General features: G+C 45.8%; 1 protein-coding gene across 11 annotated transcripts in view; it reads left to right on the top strand.

Moving 5' to 3' along the window:
• Positions 1-4,924: 4,924 nt before the first annotated feature.
• The window catches only part of SELP (selectin P), a 40,211-nt gene continuing 27,429 nt past the window's right edge, over positions 4,925-17,706 (top strand). For 10 of the 11 annotated variants that reach the window (XM_040451600.1, XM_040451601.1, XM_040451607.1 and 7 more), the window contains exons 1-3: positions 11,846-12,025; positions 14,098-14,188; positions 15,802-16,188. In XM_040451600.1, the coding sequence (XP_040307534.1) occupies positions 11,861-12,025; positions 14,098-14,188; positions 15,802-16,188 (643 nt within the window). In that variant the 5' untranslated portion in view covers positions 11,846-11,860. Of the gene's footprint in view, positions 5,214-11,845; positions 12,026-14,097; positions 14,189-15,801; positions 16,189-17,706 lie in introns of those variants that run through there. The other variant, XM_040451602.1, reaches the window with a different exon arrangement.

Below are 17,706 nucleotides of genomic sequence, written 5' to 3' on the forward strand. Positions count from 1 at the left end.
TCTCAAGAGCAGTTCGGGTCATCAAACCAGCTTTACTGGATGAAATTGTGTGATGAAAATATGTCAGGTAGGTTTCTCTCAGTTTGATATCCATTTAGGAGATGTATCCCCAAAGAAATAACTGACTGCAGAGAGCAGGCATAATTGTCATTAGAGGTAACATTCCCTTGTGTGCATCGAGAGAAAGAAAATTATGTGATCCAGATATGAGCAGCTCTTTAATCTTTTATTATATGCAAAACAGCGAGGCTCAGAAATTAGCCTGTTCTACTTCCCATCCGGTCTTGCCTTTTTTCCTCTGAATCGGAGCACTTTTACGTCTGCCTCACGTTTCCAGACAACAAATACAATCAGCAAGTTGGCTACAGTTTCCCTTTCTGATCAAGGCAGTTTTAACCCAAGCAGGCTCGGTAACAGAGCCTTGGTGACCTGAGACGTGACACCACGTCCTGACATGGATGTGAGAAGTAGCTCGATTTCCTTTCACTCTGGACTCATCTTTCATTATCAGAGCTTTTGAGCATAGAATACTCGCCAGACTACCAAGAGAAGTGTTTCATTTTTTTTTTGAAAAAAAATATTTCCTTTTTTTTGAAAAAAAAATGTTTTGAGAGAGAAAGAGAGGGAATATGCACGCAAGAGCAGGGGAGGGGCAGAGAGAGATGGGGGGGGGGTCAGAAGATCTGAAACAGGCTCCACGCTGCTGACTACAGTGAGCCTGATGTGGGGCTCAAACTCACAGAACTGTGAGATAATGACCCAAGCCCACGTCAGGTGCTGAACCGACTGAGCCACTCAGGCGCCCCATCTCAATATCCTTTTCACTAAAATGCCGATCATAATAATCTCTGAGTAGTTGGACCAACTGTGCCATGGAATCTGCCTCAGAAAGTCGTTGTGGGGATTTAAGTGAGATACAGATTTTTAAAAGCTTATCATAACGTCCGGCCTAAGACTAAGTGCTCAGTAATGGTAGCTCATAAAAACAGTATCTCTGCTCCACTTCCTCAGTGACTTTTAAATAGTCTATTCGTGGTGTTCATTTACAAACAGGTCACCATTGAATTGTGTTGCTAGTGTTCTATTGTAGGTGATAACCTCTCTGTGGTTATCACAGCCTTCTGGTAATCAAAGGGCCCCAGACACCGTAGGCTCTTGGAAGAGTAAAAATACTTTTAATGTGTAAAACCACTTCCTAGTTAATCTGCTGAGTTTAGAGTCTCTTCTGCGTGTCCGTGTCCAACCGCTGAGCTTGAACAAAAGAAGCCGGCTTATTCCACCCACCCGAAGGGTCGTGTCCTTCCAGCACCTTTTCCAAACGCCTCTCCACTGCCCCCAGCAGGCAGTTAGTTCGCTGTCCTCTCATGGGGTCTGTGCAAGGATGGGTGTATATACTGGCTCCTCCGTGATGTTCGTCATTATCTGTCTCTATGCCTGTCCCTCAAAGGTCTTTGACTCCTTCAGGACAGGACTGTGTCCTATATTCATTTATGTGATAGCACGGAGCACATCCTCACAAAAATATATGGGATGAAGAAATGAACCCCTGGGTAGGGCTGAGAGGACATAAACATGGTTATGTGGGTGAACATGCTTACTTTCAGAGACCTTTGCCAAGATGACTGATTTCACTGCCTTTCCTTCCCTTTCAAAAACTGGAGAGCAAAGATAGAGAAGAGAAATGCTTAATCATAACACCACAGGCCAATTGAAATGGAGTTTCAGCAGGAAGATTTAGAAGCTCGAAAAACTGACGTAGGATGTCTTCCGAAAGCTGTACGGGGAAGATTGATGTATTTGTTCGGGACAGGGTCAGCTATCAGGGGAGGGACAGACACTTCAGGCGTATAGGCCACAAGGTCTCCCCTTGTGTGATAAGTTTTTTTTTTTTCTTCTCCCATTCCCTCCTTTCTGGGAAGTTTTGATAAAGTCCATTTAAGCCATGGGAAGATTGACTTTATCCTTCGTTGTTCATCTTTATGTTGTAGGTGTATCTGTACTTACATCTACTTGTATATTGGGTTTTTATTTTTTTAGTTGTAACTACAGCAGAAATATATTTTAAAGCATCACAAAAGTTTATGATATATTATCATACAAAACAGAAAAAGCATCGTAATGAATGTATAATGGGATGCCAATTCCATTCCAGTTCTGTGGCATCACGGGTGATTTGTTTCCACTTCCCTGTGCTTTTCTGAATTTACTTTTCTTTTTCTTTCTTTTTTTTTTTAATTTTTTTTTCAACGTTTATTTATTTTTGGGACAGAGAGAGACAGAGCATGAACGGGGGAGGGGCAGAGAGAGAGGGAGACACAGAATTGGAAACAGGCTCCAGGCTCTGAGCCATCAGCCCAGAGCCTGACGCGGGGCTCGAACTCACGGACTGCGAGATCATGACCTGGCTGAAGTCAGACGCTTAACCGACTGCACCACCCAGGCGCCCCTCTTTTTCTTTCTTTTTAAAAAAATTTTAAAGTACTTTTTTTAATTTTTAAAAAAATTTAAAATTTTTCAAAAAAAAATGTTAAATGCTTATTTATTTTTGAGGGAGAGAGAGAGCACGCAAGCAGGAGAGGGGCAGAGAGAGAGGGAGACACAGAATCCGAAGCAGGCTCCGGGCTCCGGGCTGTCAGCCCAGAGCCCAACGCAGGGCTCGAACCCATGAACCCATGAGATCATGACCTGAGCCGAAGCTGGATGCCCCTGCGACTCTGCCACCCAGGCGCCCCTTAAATATTTATTTTGAGAGAGAGAGAGAGAGAGAGAGAGAGAGAGAGAGAGAGAGAGAGCGCGCACGTGAACACAAGTGGGGAAGGGGCAGAGAGAGAATCCCAAGCGGGCTCCATGCTCAGCATGGAGCGCAATGCAGGGATCAATCTCTTCAGTGTGAGATCATGACCTGAGCTGAAATCAGGAGTCAGATGGTCCACTGATTGAGCCACCCAGGTGCGCCTCTTTTTTTGTTGTTGTTAACAGCAAATATATTATATTAACAACAAGGGGGAAAACCTGTATGCTCTTTTTTTACGTTCTTGTCTGTCATCCTACAGCCTATGATGTCGAAAGTCCCCTTGTTTCTCTGAGTAGAGGGACCAGCTGTGCAGGAGGAATTAACTGCCTTCCATCTCACCTGATGGCAGATGGTGCACGTGCTGACAGCTGTAACATGGCCGGAGACCGGGCACGGTCCCAGTGCTCCCTACTGTCCAGCCTCCTGTACCACCCTCCCCGGGGCTGCCCAGAGACCCCCAGGCTGCTCCAAACCTTGACTGGCCTAGAGTGTTCTCCCCACCTGATGTAGTGTTTATTCAAAGTGAGACCCCGGCTCTGGAGTCACTCTCTCTGGGGAGCCTTCCCCAGGTCAAGTTCCTATCATATCCTTTCACGGTGCCTCATTTTTTTCTTTCTGCATTCGTTTGTGTGGTTTTTACGTAATGCCTAATGCCTCCTCCCTTAAACAAGTAAGTGTGAGGTCCGCGAGGATTTCACCGAATCCCTAGTGCTAGCACACTGCCTGGACCCTTGAAGGGATGCAAATATTCCTCGTGTGTCTGGATTCCTTGTGTTAATGGCCACATAAGTAGAAACAACCTAAAATTTCCACACAGACGATATCCACGTGAGCAAATGGCGTTCAGCCTGAACAGCTTTTCAACAAAGTCAGGTTGTCGTCCTGCCATTCCTCTTCCCCCAAATCCTTCTCTCCTTCCCTCAGACTCCCTAAAAACAGCATTATCTGACTTAAAACACATTGGCTCAGTCGGTTGAGCATCTGACTTCGGCTCAGGTCAAGATCTCCAGGTCCGTGAGTTCGAGCCCCACATCCAGCTCTGTACTGACAGCGCGGAGCCCACCTCTTCTGATCCTGTGTCCTCCTTTCTCTCTGCCCCTCCCTTGTTTTCTCTCTCTCTCTCTCTCTCTCCCCTGCTCACCCTCTCTCTCTTAAAAAAAAGAAAAAAAAAAAGGAAGGTAATGCCAAAAAGAGGGTCTGGAGAGTGAAAGTACAAACAGAGGAAATGGAAGCAAGTCTCGTGAAAACCACAGCTCCCGTGTACTTGGCCCCCACCGTGGACAAGGTATGCTCCAAGTCCTTCCCGTATAAATCCATCCATGGCCCTGATGCGTCCATGCAGCGACCACAGTCCTTGTTTATTACTAAGATAGCTGAGGGAACTGAGTCACAAGGAGGGTAGGAACTCGCTAGGGCACACCCCCGGCGGATGAAGAGTAACACTCATTACTGCACAACCAGATTCCCAAGAAAATAAATCAAGAGTTAGGGTTTTCCGACCTGACGCTGAGTCCTGGAGACTTGATTTTGCTGGCTGAGCCAGCAGAGCTCATTGTGTGCCATTGCTTCAAGCATCCGACCTCACCACAACCCTGTGGGGTGAGTTCTGGTACCATCGTTCTGTTTCACAGGTGGGAAGACAGGTATAGAGAGTTTAGGTCATTTGCCTAATGGTGAGACACCCGTGCAGCCAGCACGGATGTCAGGCAGCTGGGCCACAGAGCCCAGGTCTTCAGCCCTGAGCCCACAGCCTCCTATCCCCACACACAAACCTTCCAGTTTTACATCTTTTTTTTTCCTGATACAAGAAGCAGAAACCCTTTCCTAACAACGACCCATGTCTCTTTTATATTTCGTGTCAAAACTGTTTCCAGCAATCGCCCCCAGTAGCCAGGATTTTCTCAGTGGTTTTTTCCTTTCCCACCTTAATTATTTTTATTACAATTTTTGGTCCCTTGCCTCGCTTCTGGAATAGTCAACATTCACTGAGATTTCACAGTAACTGGAATATTTACACTAGGACATTATGATTAAGACAAAGCATGTTTTCCAGTTGTACGACCTTAAATTGGGGCTCGTAGCATAATCAGAGGAAACCTGACTCCTGGGGGGGGGGTGTGGGCACTATTCCTGCACCACTTAGCCCGGGATGTCCTGAAGTGATTCACACTTGCCCCTGTCTCCAGACCCTCCCCCCCATTGAGGTAGGTGACCCCTGTCCCCTTGGTGACCACTGCAAACTATTATCAACCACTCCTGTGTTATCAACATCCAACTTCATGTGAAGGGCTGTGGTGAAATTCTGGAACTTGAATAGGAAGTTGCTTTTCTAAACAGCCTGACACAGAGGGGAGGCAGGGAGGCTATAAAGTCTGGGTTGGGCAGACAGCCTAGAGGAAGCCGAGGCGCAGAGGAGATGGTAAGTTCGTTTCTCTGTACTCTGGGAAGTGGACGAGATGCTGCGTGGAGGCTGAGTCAGGCGGGCAAAGGTTTAGAGAGTGCAGAAGAGCAGTGGTCGTGGCACTTTATGTTGAGTAGCCCTTTAGACTGTGAGCATCTGAAAACCTGCTGTCTGCTTTGACCCTCCCAACATCCTTGGGAGGTGAGGTTGCTATTTCCATGTTACAAATGAAGTCACTGCACCTTGCGGAGATGAGGTGTTGCACCTACAGCCCCCCTATTAGGCTTGATGTGTCTGCATCTAGACTTCTGCCCTCTGGCTCCACGGCGCCTGTTTTTCCTACTAGAGCTTACAGAAACTCTCGCGGGCACAGATCTTGGTAAACCCTCGACCCCCTTCTCCAGGATCGGTCTTCTCTGTGGCTTGAGGGCAAGGCTGAGCAAATGCCCTGTGGCACACCTGTGGGTAAATGCTCTCTCATCCGGGCTCTCCTAGTTCCTTCTCTGAGCCCTAGGAGTCAGCTGGGACTCTCGCAGAGTAACCACATGGTTTCCATAGCTGCCTTAAGTCTCAGTGCTGTTAGTGACTCAGTTTCCTCATCTGTAAAATAGACATACTTACAGTGCTCTACTTTATTTTTTTTATTTTTTTTAACGTTTTTATTTTTGAGACAGAGAGAGACAGAGCATGAACAGGGGAGGGTCACAGAGAGAGGGAGACACAGAATCTGAAACAGGCTCCAGGCTCTGAGCTGTCAGCACAGAGCCCGACGCGGGGCTCGAACCCGCTGACCGTGAGATCATGACCTGAGCCGAAGTCGGACGCTTAGCCGACCGAGCCACCCAGGCGCCCCTCTACTTTATTTTTTAAGTTTATTTATTTATTTTGTGTGTGACAGAGAGAGTGTGTGCAGGGGAGGGAGGGAGAGAGAGAGAGAGAGAGAGAGAGAGAGAGAGAGAGAGAATCCCAAGAAGTTTCCGTGCTGTCAGCATGAGCCCGTTGCTGGGCTCAAGTTCAGGAACAGTGAGATCATGACCTGAGCCGAAGTCAGGAGTCTGACGCTTAACCGACCAAGCCACCCAGGTGCCCCTATGGTGCTCTACTTTATGGTGTCATTTGGAAGATTAAGTAGGATTTGCTCTGAAAAGCGTGTAAATCTGAGGCTGGCACATGGTAACTGATTTGTCAATGTCAGCTATTATTGTTGTGAAAAAGAAAAAAATTCGTGGGGGTTTGGGATCCAGGGAAGATCCAAGGAAAACTAGGCATTCATGAACTTATCAATAGATAAGATACACACGGTTTTACCCCCAACTTGCCAGGAATCTCTCCCACAGTCCCAAACCCTGCAGTCCGGAACATCTCTGTTGTTGGAACCAACAGAACATCTCTGCTGTTGAGCTCCTTTCTGCGGGATGCCAGAAGAGAGCAGCACTCACACATGATTTCAACCCCCTCTTTGCTTTAGTATCGTTCACTTTTCAAATATTGGCAATGGGGATTTTCTGTGTTGGGGAGAAATAGAGATAAGAGGACTAGGGAGAGAGGGGAAAGGAGTTTGAGTCTGTCCTGAGTTTGAACTCCAGTGACAAAAGAACGTGGATTGCTTTTGTCTCCTCTTTTGCATATCAGACATTCCCGGTATTGGTCAACTTGCATGGACAAGGACTTAGTCATCTCTTCCTTCTATTCTCTTTGGGATCCTCCTCTATTTCGGAAGTGTATTAACACATTGGATTGTGGAGTTCTTTGAGATTCTGGTGAAAGTACAACTCTCTGTCCCAGATGAAAATGCAAACATCCACATAAACACCAAGCTTTCTGGGCAAGGACAGGGGGTTCCCCAACCCCCACACGGGTCTCAGGTTAGGAAACCCACCCTATCGCCTCCTTTGCTTTATGCTCAGAAGCTCCTCCACTGGCATCTTGAAACTAGGTTGGAATACTACTTGGCAATGAGAAAGAATGAAATATGGCCTTTGGTAGCAACGTGGATGGAACTGGAGAGTATTATGCTAAGTGAAATTAAGTCAGGCAGAGAAAGACAGATACCATATGTTTTCACTCTTATGTGGATCCTGAGAAACTTAACAGAAGACCATGGGGGAGGGGAAGGAAAAGAAAAGTTGGAGAGGGAGGGAGCCAAACCATAAGAGACTCTTAAAGACTGAGAATAAACTGAGGGTTGATGGGGGGTGGGAGGGAGGGGAGGGTGGGTGATGGGTATGGAGGAGGGCACCTGTTGGGATGAGCACTGGGTGTTGTATGGAAACCAGTTTGACAATAAATTTCGTATTTTAAAAGAAAGAAAGAAAGAAAGAAAGAAAGAACTGGTAGATGACTTGAAAAAAAAAAAAAAAGAAAGAAAAGAAACTAGGCTGGAAGTCTGCAATCCAGGCCTGATGGTTCCACCTCTAACACTGGTTTCATTATTCCAAAGACTAGACCTCTTCCTTCGCCCCTGAGCACATTTGGCCCCTGGGATTCCGGAACCTCAACCCTTTGTGTGTAAATTTGGCTTCGAGTTCAGAGTGGCTTCAGTTAACCTCTAGGACCTGAGGAAAGAGGTTAAGAGTTAGCTGGTGGGGTATTTTCCATCAGATGGATCTCAGGGAGGAGAGCCTTTGATTGAGAATTTGCAGTTAAGTTGCACTGATGTTGGGAGAGATGTAGTGGGCTAAGAGCAGGTCTGGATTCTCTGCCATTTTACACCGTAACCATCTTAGGTCTGTGGCTTCTATTTCTTCCTTCCATTACCTGTTTTTCAAAATGTCACTACATGGTTCACACTCTCCTGGGCTGACCACTGGCTCTTAGAATATGTAGCTTCAGAATTCTGTAAGCAGAGGCTTATTAATCAGATCCTCAGAAGTCAAAATGACCTACCACGTGATGGGCAACACTGAGAAAAAGACCCTGGACCTAACCCTAGAGAGTAGGCCGTGGTGGGTTCATGAATGGCATTTATTACATTGTCTGCTAGGTGTCTCGCTTCTCTAGCTGAAAAGCAAACAGAAATGTTACAAAGTCAAATACAAAATGATTCTTTTATGTTTGTAGGGATGTAGCTCAGCCAGGTTCTGATGGACTTTCAAAAATTAGGTATGCTGCTTTATTTTTAATGCTAGTATATCAACCTAAACAATGGTGATCGGTAGTCTAATATAAACACGTGCTTTGATTCTTAGTGTTAATGTCCGGGGCTCCTTTCTGTCTTTATTTCTAACTTGCTGTTGGCTTGGAGACCTCTTTTTTCCACTGTGTTTCATGGTCTGCCTTTAAGCTGGGGCTACCAATATCCGTGCTATGCCACCACCACTCCCATCCAGAACCTGAGAGAAGTGTTGTGTCCATTGTAATGCCTTGTGAAACCTGGACTCTGCCACCAGCACCTTGCATAGTCCTGCCTCCCCAGCAACCCTCATATCTACCTCCCCACTTTGCATTCCCATTGACCCCAGCCCAAGCCCGTCCCCCATTTACTCCCACTGGGACTAGTACAGTAGTCTCCTCTCTCCACAGCTCAGCCTCTCTACCTCTGAGTCATCAAAGCCACCATGGTTACGTGCACCTGTTCAGAACACTGACGGTTGGATCCCTTCTGCTGACATTTATGTCAGATCCGCAAGATCGGGCCCCAACTCACCTTTCCAGTTGACCTCTGGGACCTCCCAGTTCTTGACACCAAATGACCCCATCATTGCCTCTCTTAAAATTCACACCCCCCGGCCTCTGACTCCTCTTTGCACTTAGAACCAAATCTCACCCCCCAGCTTTAGTTCCCAAAGCCCGGAGTGATCTGTGACCAGCTTCGTGTCATGCCCTTCTTGATCATTCCATTCCAGCCACACTGATGGCTTCATGTTCTTTGAACTCTCCACACACACCTGGCTGCCACCCAAAGCCTTCGCATTCGCTTTTCCTTCTGTCTTCAATGCTCTTCCTCCTGCTTCTCCCTGGATGGCTTCTTCTGGCCATTCTGCTCTCAGTTTCAACATCATCTCCTTGGAGAAGTCTGCCCTGAACTCCCTGCCTAAGGTGACCACAAGTCCCTGTATCACATAGCCTCACCTTATTTCCCCCGACTTCTCGCTAGCTTCCAGTTTTCACCTTTACTTGTCATGAACTGCCATGTATTTATTGGTGCTTCATTATCTGTCTTTTTCAATAGATCATACATTCCGTAAGACAGGAATGATGTCTGTTTTTACCATTTTAATGCCAGTGCCTAGAAGAGCGCCTGACACATTGTAGGCACTTGGCAAATCAGTAGTTACTGAAATAGACAAGGGGCCAGGAAGTGCCTGTCTTGGTGACCGGTGGGGAAGGATCGATCGTAGAGAAGGCTCCTTTCAAGAGAAGATGTTTGGACTTATAGAGCCAGGCACACATAGGAGGAAAGAGTGCTCTGGGCAATAAGAAGAACATTGGGCACATACAGTGCCTTCTGGAAACTACGAGATGTTTCGTTACAAATGCATTGTAGAATTGGGGTTGGGGGGGGAGAGGCACAAATAAATTGAAAATTAATGGCAGGAGATGAGACTTGACAAATAGAGGCCACATTTTGAGGGGTCCTGTATGTGTCATCTCGAGGAGTTTGTAGGTATTGCTCAAGGGGTAGGAACAGCCGATGGATTTTAGGTAGTGAAGTGATGCGGTCAGGTTTTTGTGTTAGAAATATCACTCTGACTTCATTATAGAGAAACAATGGAAGATGAGCAACTTGAGGATAAGAGACCAGTCAGATGATGTCCAGGAAGGAAAGGATGATGTGTGCACTAGCTCTGTAGCAGTAAGCGGAAATCCAGAGAACGACCAGGTATCAGGTCAGAAGGTAAAGCCAGTGGGATTTGATGACAGGTTCATGTGAAGGGTTTGGGCAAAGGAGAGAAATGTGCTTTCTCATCCCCAACATCTAAGAGCTGCTGCTATTTGATACCCTTCCCAGCTTTCCTGAAACACACGACCTATGTTAACAATCCCTGATTCCCGCACTTCTCCACATATCCCTCTATCTTACCCGCATGGCGTGAAGAGAGTGAGTCCTACTCATTTTTTCCCTCATGCAGGATGTGAACCATCATGCCCCTTGCTTCTCTCACACCCAAATAGAATGAGAAAAAGTGCCAAGATCATTTTTTTGCACCGATTTCTTATGCTCTTCTGCCTAATAATATACTTTCAAATGTGATACAAATACTGCTGTAGCCCTTAAATACTTAGGTCTAATGATCACATATTTTCCAACATTTTCCTACTCTTATGTCCTACTCTTATGTACACCCTTCTGTCTTACTTTCAGTCATTTCTCTGCCATTGCTCTTTATTTGTTCATCCGTTCATAAAATATTTATTAAGCAGTAAGCACCTGCTCTCTACTATAGCTGAGATTCAGACCTAAGGCAGAGCCCTTGCCCTTGAGAAGCCTCTGCCAGCATCCTCCTCCAGCTGGGCGATCATTTGTTTGCTTTGCACTTGGATTGCAGACATCACGCTCAAGAGGGAAGTCAGGGATGGAGATACAGTGTTGGGCCGTTGGCAAAGAGATGACCAGAAGGTGACCTCAGGACAGCAGATGAGTGATAAGAGAATAGGGTCATGGAGGCCAGAACCCAGGGAAATCTCTATCTCTACAAGTGCCAGAAGAGGGTCGAAGTAGATTCAGAGGGAGACTCGTCAAAATTGCTCAAGATGCAAGAGAAGAACCAAGAGAAGGAACCACGGAAGCATTTTAAACAAAAGGAGCTACTCAGCAGTATTTATTGCTACAGAAACGTCAAGGAAAATAAAAAGGGCACATGTTCACTGGGTTTGGTAATTAGGATTTCAGTGATAAAGGTAGCAAGGGCCATTTCACAGGCTGGAGTTTGGAGGAGGCCGGAGAGTAAAGGGAGGCAAGGAAGTTAAGGAAGCTGAACCAGAGGAAGGAGAGAAATCAGATAGCATCGGGGCAGAAGGCAAAGGGTCCAGGGAGGGACTTTGTCAGTTCTGCTCTAAAAGTGCAAAGCTGTGGTCTACAATGGAGACGGGAGAACAGAATCCCTTTCCGCGGTATCATCTCTCCCAACTTTGTGCGCCGCTCGCAATGCTGGCAGCTATGGGACTCCTGCTGGCATCCGGTACCCAAGCCAAGTGAGGGCAAGGGATAAACACTTTCTCCTTCCACTTTCTCCCTGCCCCTCTCTTCACCCCATACTTGTAGTTCTTAGGAAAGGTAAAATTAAAGACAATCGCGGTGCGAAGTGGCTTTAATGAAGGGTTACGCAGGCACAGGATGTTATTCTAATGATCCAGTCTCAGACGGCTTCTCGGTGACTTCCAGTTTGAAGTGGGCTGCCAGAGAACATTAAAGATTAGCAGAGCGCATGGCCATTTCTCCTAGAGTCATTTCCTCTTGTTTCAACACTGAACAGGCTTAATAACACTAGGACACGGCCCTTAACTTTCCAGGATCTTAGATCTGAAGACGACACTGTAGAACAGGGGCAGGTGTGGAAGGCCTGCCCACCCCAAGGAAGCCTCAGAGGAAAACGACCACTCAACGGCGTCATCCATTCTCCACATACAACCCTTGTCAGTTTCCAGTGAGCCAAGGTGCTGCCTTACAGTTAACAGAGATTCGAACTTGCGGTCCATTAAACGTGGACAGACTTAGTGGATCTATGAGTCTTCTGAAACTGTCTAAAAACATTGCAACTGTGTTTTGTTTTTTTGTTTTTTTGTTTTTTTTTTTTTTTAAGAATCCTGACGATAGCTTTTATCTGGCTTTCAAAGGAGTTCAAAAGTCCTGCAAGGGTAATCACTATGCTAACCCAACATCCATCCAGGTGAGCAAGCTTAGGCAAATCATCTTTACTCACTGAAACTCATCTCAAGTATTCACAGTCCAAAAGATCTGCTGCAGAATGCTGGAGAAATGCTTAACTGACCTGGCATTAATCTTTATGGCCTCCTTCATCTCTCAAATAATCTGTGAAGAGTCATTCTTAATATTTAGTGATTTTTTTTAATGGAAAAATATGATCAAAGTAGGAGATGCGTAATGTATTTCCCTTTCTTACATGTTGTGGTTGATCAGAAGCACCTACCAAGTCCTCTAAAACCTTGAAATGTTTAAAACCATCTCTCTCTCTCTCTCTCTTTCTCTCAATTCTGTTTAAACCAAACCATATTTCAAAGTTTAAACAAAGAAGTTACGACATGAAACAGCTCTTTTAGAATAGTGGCCGGAGTTGGACGCTGATAGGGAAGCAGGAGCCTCCCCACACACTTCCTTGAGCTTGCCCCAAAGCCAGAGAAACCCCTAGAAACGCTCTGCACAGGGAGAAAACCACTTCCAAAGGGCACAGGGAGAGCGCCATTAGGGTGAAAATACTATACTTCTTCTCTAGTCTACTGGAGGAGCCCAGTGCAAGGTCAAAGGTGAATATTGGGGTCCCCTTCATGCAGCCTACGCTATTGTGCTCTTTAGCAGCAATGCTTCTGTTCCTTGTGCCTCTGAGAGAATTCTGGAAAATTGTGTAACGCCTTACACCTGTCTAAGTGGAAAGCTAATATTTTTCATCATCAGTTTTAAAATTAACAAGCAATGGGATTTCCAACACATTGTAAAGATTAGCCTTTTACAATAAGTAAATGTCCCATCATGTCTTTTATTCCAGTGGAATTAAATACTGTAGTGATCTGATAGCCCTCATCACTTAAGAAAATATATAAGCGATCTCCTAATAATAGGAAATTTTATATTATTCATCTTCTTTCCTCCTCCTCTACAAAATTTTTACCTAATACAATACAACTTTAAGCTTGAAGTCTTTTCTTGATCACTAAATCTCACTTCTTTTACAAAAAAGGTAATAATAAATCCAAATTTAAAAGGTTCAACTTTTTGAAAGCATATGCGATTTTAGACTCACCAACGTTTAGTACTTTCATGTGCAGCATGAGGGAGTTGGCCAAGGTGAGCGTTCCCGGAACTTATTTGTCTCGAAACATTTTTAAAATTTTTTTTCAACGTTTTTTTATTCATTTTTGGGACACAGAGAGACAGAGCATGAACTGGGAAGGGGCAGAGAGAGAGGGAGACACAGAATCGGAAACAGCCTCCAGGCTCCGAGCCATCAGCCCAGAGCCTGACACGGGGCTCAAACTCACGGACCGCGAGATCATGACCTTGCTGAAGTCGGACGCTCAACCGACTGCGCCACCCAGGCGCCCCTCGAAACATTTTTAAAATGTTAACAGATTTCATGAAGTCCCCACAGAAGGGAGCCCATTAAATATAGTACTTGCTATTGATCCAAAGGGAATAGGATTATTATACATATTAATAAATATTAAATATATAGGTACCGTGCATATGTATTAAATATTGAACAGTACTGTGGACATAGGCCGCCATTGTAAAGCAAGGAGACAAGACATAGGTCAATAATACAGAGCAGACGGCATAGCCCAGCACCATTTGTCGATGCCCTGTGCATCAAAGTATAGGTCAGACGTATCTGTGCAGATCGGGGAGTTTGCGTGCAACTTCCTATTATTTTGGGGTATGGCATAGTGGTTCTTAAAGGGAGATTATTGCATAATAATAATGACAATACTCTTCTTACACGAAAATTATAAAATGTTTCGTAAATGAAAAATCTTAGTTGCACAAAGTAGTTACTTGATAAATACTTATCGAATGAAAGAAGAAACAACTTCTGTCCTCAGCCTGGGTGCAGAGCAGGGCTCGGAGCAGAGCAGAGAGAAACAAGAAGGAAGCAGAGCACTTGAACCTCCACCCTGCTGGAAACAAGGAGGATTAGAACTCAATACAATGATTACTAACAGGGATTTGGGGGGCCACACTGATTTCACATGGGTACTAAAAGGAAGTTTTCCTTTTCTGTTTCAGGCCAGCTGCCTAAAAGCCATCTGGAACTGGAGATTTCAGACGGTGATCTTCAGAACTGCCCAACTCCTTTGCTTCAGTGCCCTAATCTTTGGTAAACTTGGTGTTAACCTTTCGTCTAGGCCTGAGTAATGAGGGGAAGTTAAGGATGCTAGCCAGTTGTTACAAGGAATGGGAAAACTGTTCCCGCCCAGACGCCTTGAAGAAAAATGCACCCAACACCATCATATTGGTGGAAAGGCTCTGGGACAAACCGAAATGGACATATCCAGGACCAATTAGCCACTGGGCACAGCAGGCCCTGGCCCACAGTGCTGCCAGGGACCCACAAAAACGTCTTAGTATACCGTACTGATATGTATGTCTTTCTACTAATGCAATTATAAAATATAGGTTTTAGTATTTTATTACGGAGGAAGGAGCTTATAAAAGAAAAGCTGCCCAGAGTCCATGAAAGTCAATATCGCAGCCCTGGTGATGCCAAAATAAAGTCTTAGGGCAAAACAATGCAGTAGAGGTGTCAGTGGGGGAGGGACAAACATAAATTACCCTCGTGCGGGCAGCAGAGGACAGGGTTGAATAGGAACAAGACTCTATAAACAGGAAAAAGAGGCACTTCCAGGCCTGATTGCTTACATTGTACACCTCTTCGTGTGGGATCTGGCCTCTTCTGGCCCGGGTGAGCTCCCACTGGCCACGATAACAACAGCTTTCATCAGAGTCCCCCTTACACTTTCAGAGGGCACAAACTTTATTGCTACTTGCTGCCACAGGCATTGATTCAAACGGCTTGTTCTAAGCCCTATTTTGCCACGTGAGTGAGCAGAGATGGAGGGCGTAGCATAACTTATCAAAGACGAACAGTCAAGAGCAGTGGAATGAGCGTAGGATCGCAGGCCAGGAGATCTGGTTGGCGACCTGCCTCTGCCACAAACACGTTGTGCTTCACTCAACAAGTATTTACTGAACACCTGTTAAGCACCATGCTCTGTGCTTGGTGTTAAGGACCCAGAGATAAAATTCACAATCTGGCCGGTGTGGACCGTGTCATATGAAGAGCCGTTCCAACGCCCAGAGGGCGATAACGGGAAGTGGAGGCAGAGACGTGCCGACCCGGGGAAGTCAAGGAAAGCAGGGGGAGGAAAGGTTTACCAGGCATAAGTGGGGAGGGCAGCCAGACTAGCAGGGAGCATATGCAAAGCACAGAAGTGGGAGTTCTGTTTTGCTAAGAAGGTAAATATGGCGGGTGATGAGGCTGGCCCAGCAGGTAGGCTCCGGATCATAAAGCATCTTATTTTCCACGTGAAGAGGTTGAACCTGTAGGTATGAGGCAGCCACCAAGACATTCTGTGTGTCCCTTAAACAGGACAAATTACTTACTATGTCTCTTCCGTTTACCAAAGGAGACTAGATGCCTCATAAGGTCCCTTCCAACTCTGTTCTCTTATGATTCCAAATCTTTTAGCACCAAGTGTCCTCAGAACAGTACATTTTCTTATTTTGACTTCACATATATATATGTGTTTGGGTGAAAGATGGAAAGGAAACCACTCTTCCTTCTTAAGACGACTAGATCAGACACAACGTAGTCATATTTTAGCTCTTTGTCTTCCAGTCAGAAACCCATCTGACTTACACAGAAGCGTATTTATGCTCACGGACTCCCGGTGAAGGAAGCTAACCTGGCACTCGCTCTCCTTTACTCAGGATTAATAAAGCAGAAAGAAGTGGCAGCGTGGACCTATAATTACAGCACCAAAGCATATTCATGGAATTATTCCCGGATGTTCTGCCAGAAGTATTACACGGATTTAGTGGCCATCCAGAATAAAAAAGAGATCGCTTACCTCAACGATGTCGTGCCTTACTTCAACTCTTACTACTGGATTGGGATCCGAAGGATCAATGATAAATGGACCTGGGTGGGAACCAAAAAGGTCCTCACCAAAGAGGCCGAGAACTGGGCTGACAATGAGCCCAACAACAAGAAGAACAACCAGGACTGTGTGGAGATCTACATCAAGAGCGTGTCGGCCCCTGGCAAGTGGAATGATGAGCCCTGCTGGAAAAAGAAGCGGGCACTATGTTACACAGGTAGGGGCTTCTGTACTCTGAAGTTTATCTGTTTCAAAAAAAAAAAATGCCTTCCCTAATAGAGCCACTGAGGTAATAGAGCCACTGGTTCACTAATAGAGCCACTGAGTCAATAACATCGAGTCACAAAGTCAGGTATGTGAAAAAAAGAATAAATGACAGTTGGAGTGCTTGGGTGGCTCAGTAGGTTAAGCGTCCTGATTTCTGCTCAGGTCATGATCTCATGGTTCGTGAGTTTGAGCCCTGCATCGGGCTCTACATTGACAGCGGGGAGCCTACTTGGGATTCTCTCCCTCTGCTTCTCTCTCTCTCTCTCTCTCTCTCTCTCTCTCTCTCTCTCTCTTTCTCAAAATAAATAGATAAACTTAAAAAAAATTAAAGTAATTAAAAGAAAAAACTACAAGCATGCAGCATTAAGGAGCACCTTGAAGAATATAAGATCAGGAGTAGAGAAACCTGGGTTTTTCTGAAACTAGAAGGACATTTTACAATCATCGGATCCACCTTCCTCAGTGTATAACTGATTAAATAGATGCTCAGGAGTTTCTAGTCCCCTAAAATTTATATCCAGAGCTTTTCGGCACCACGGCGCCCTCATATAATGGGCAGTATATGTTGGAAGATAACTTGGCCCCTAGGAGACACAGCTATAACTGATAGCGATTGTACATCACTACGTTATTGTGATGTTATTAGTTCATGGGTCATAAGCCTGTTTCGTATTAGTTTCATTTAGTCCTCGTGAGAACTTCATCAGTCAGGTCCTCTCATTTCATTGATGAGAGGAAAGTCCAGGCTATGAAGGAATCTGCTTACAGATTCCCTTCGACGGCAGCATGCATTCAGGTGTGCTGGTAGGGACCAGTGGCACGAGGGAAGGGAACTGACAGTGAAGAGACCCTGCAAGTATGTTTGCTTCTCGACAGAGTGAGCGGTTCCCGAGTAGGCAGACATGCGTGGAAGCGTGGTCCTCCTGGGGTCACGCGCCTACGCTGGAACTGGTTGCATCTCTCTGATGTGGCTTCTCCCACCCCCTGTAGCACATGAGATCATTCTGAGATCCATAGGAAGCTATGATCAGAACAAACCATGTGTGCTCCAAGAACATAGGGCACGGGTATCACGGCTGTAAGACATTGGTGGGGTCAAGGTGAATACGATGGAAGATGTGGACCAGACCTCTATCGCCTCCTGCATCTTCCCTTTACTCGGACCCTTCCCAGGGCCCCCGTGCAGCCCCACCAAACTTGCCGGCTGCCTCGGAATGCCCTCCTGTAGAACCGGCACGACCTCTAAAATTTGAGCCTCTCAGAGTTGAGAGGGAATGTAGGTAGACATCATCTAGCACAAGCCTGAATGTGACATATGACTTCCCTCTTGTAATCAACCCTAAAGTGGCCCAATGTGTGCAGAGGAAACACCACCAGAAAATATAGCCACAGGCCTTGCCCCCAGCTGTGACCTCATCAGCGACAACATTCTCAGAACCCTCCATTGGGTGCATGATGCACACGCCCA

This window comes from Herpailurus yagouaroundi, unplaced genomic scaffold (assembly GCF_014898765.1).
Source record: "Herpailurus yagouaroundi ecotype Mexico unplaced genomic scaffold, PumYag 205, whole genome shotgun sequence".
In the NCBI taxonomy this organism is placed as follows: Eukaryota; Metazoa; Chordata; class Mammalia; order Carnivora; family Felidae; genus Herpailurus; species Herpailurus yagouaroundi.